Raw genomic sequence first — 307 nt, forward strand, 5'->3', positions numbered from 1 at the left:
AGTTCGGGCAGTGAAGAATCCTCCTCCGAAGAGGAGTCTGGCAGTGAGGAGGAAGCAAAGGAACAGAAAGCCAAGGGCGTTTCCAACCTCATTGAAACACAAAACCCAAACAGAGTTGTGGCCAAACCAAAGAAGGTTTCAACACTCAGCGTGGCTGCCTCGAGTGGCGGTAAACCCCAGCTGTCCCGTCGAGAGAGGTAGGAGCTGCATGAATTGCTGGCCAGTTTGAGGGAATGCTCTAAAAGAAGAGATTTTTGATGAATGTTCTTTTCCTGAAGAAATAAGAATTATAAAGTCATTGGATCAG

The 307-nt window shown here is 47.2% G+C and overlaps 1 protein-coding gene across 1 annotated transcript in view; it reads left to right on the forward strand.

Annotated features, from left to right (window-relative positions):
- LOC119585539 (28 kDa heat- and acid-stable phosphoprotein-like) overlaps window positions 1-307 on the forward strand; it is a gene marked incomplete in the record, with an annotated part of 10,875 nt that overhangs the window by 3,743 nt on the left and 6,825 nt on the right. The window contains 1 exon segment of the mRNA XM_037934164.1: window positions 1-197. Within this exon segment, the coding sequence (XP_037790092.1) occupies window positions 1-197 (197 nt within the window).

This window comes from Penaeus monodon, chromosome 20 (genome assembly GCF_015228065.2).
Source record: "Penaeus monodon isolate SGIC_2016 chromosome 20, NSTDA_Pmon_1, whole genome shotgun sequence".
Lineage (NCBI taxonomy): Eukaryota > Metazoa > Arthropoda > Malacostraca > Decapoda > Penaeidae > Penaeus > Penaeus monodon.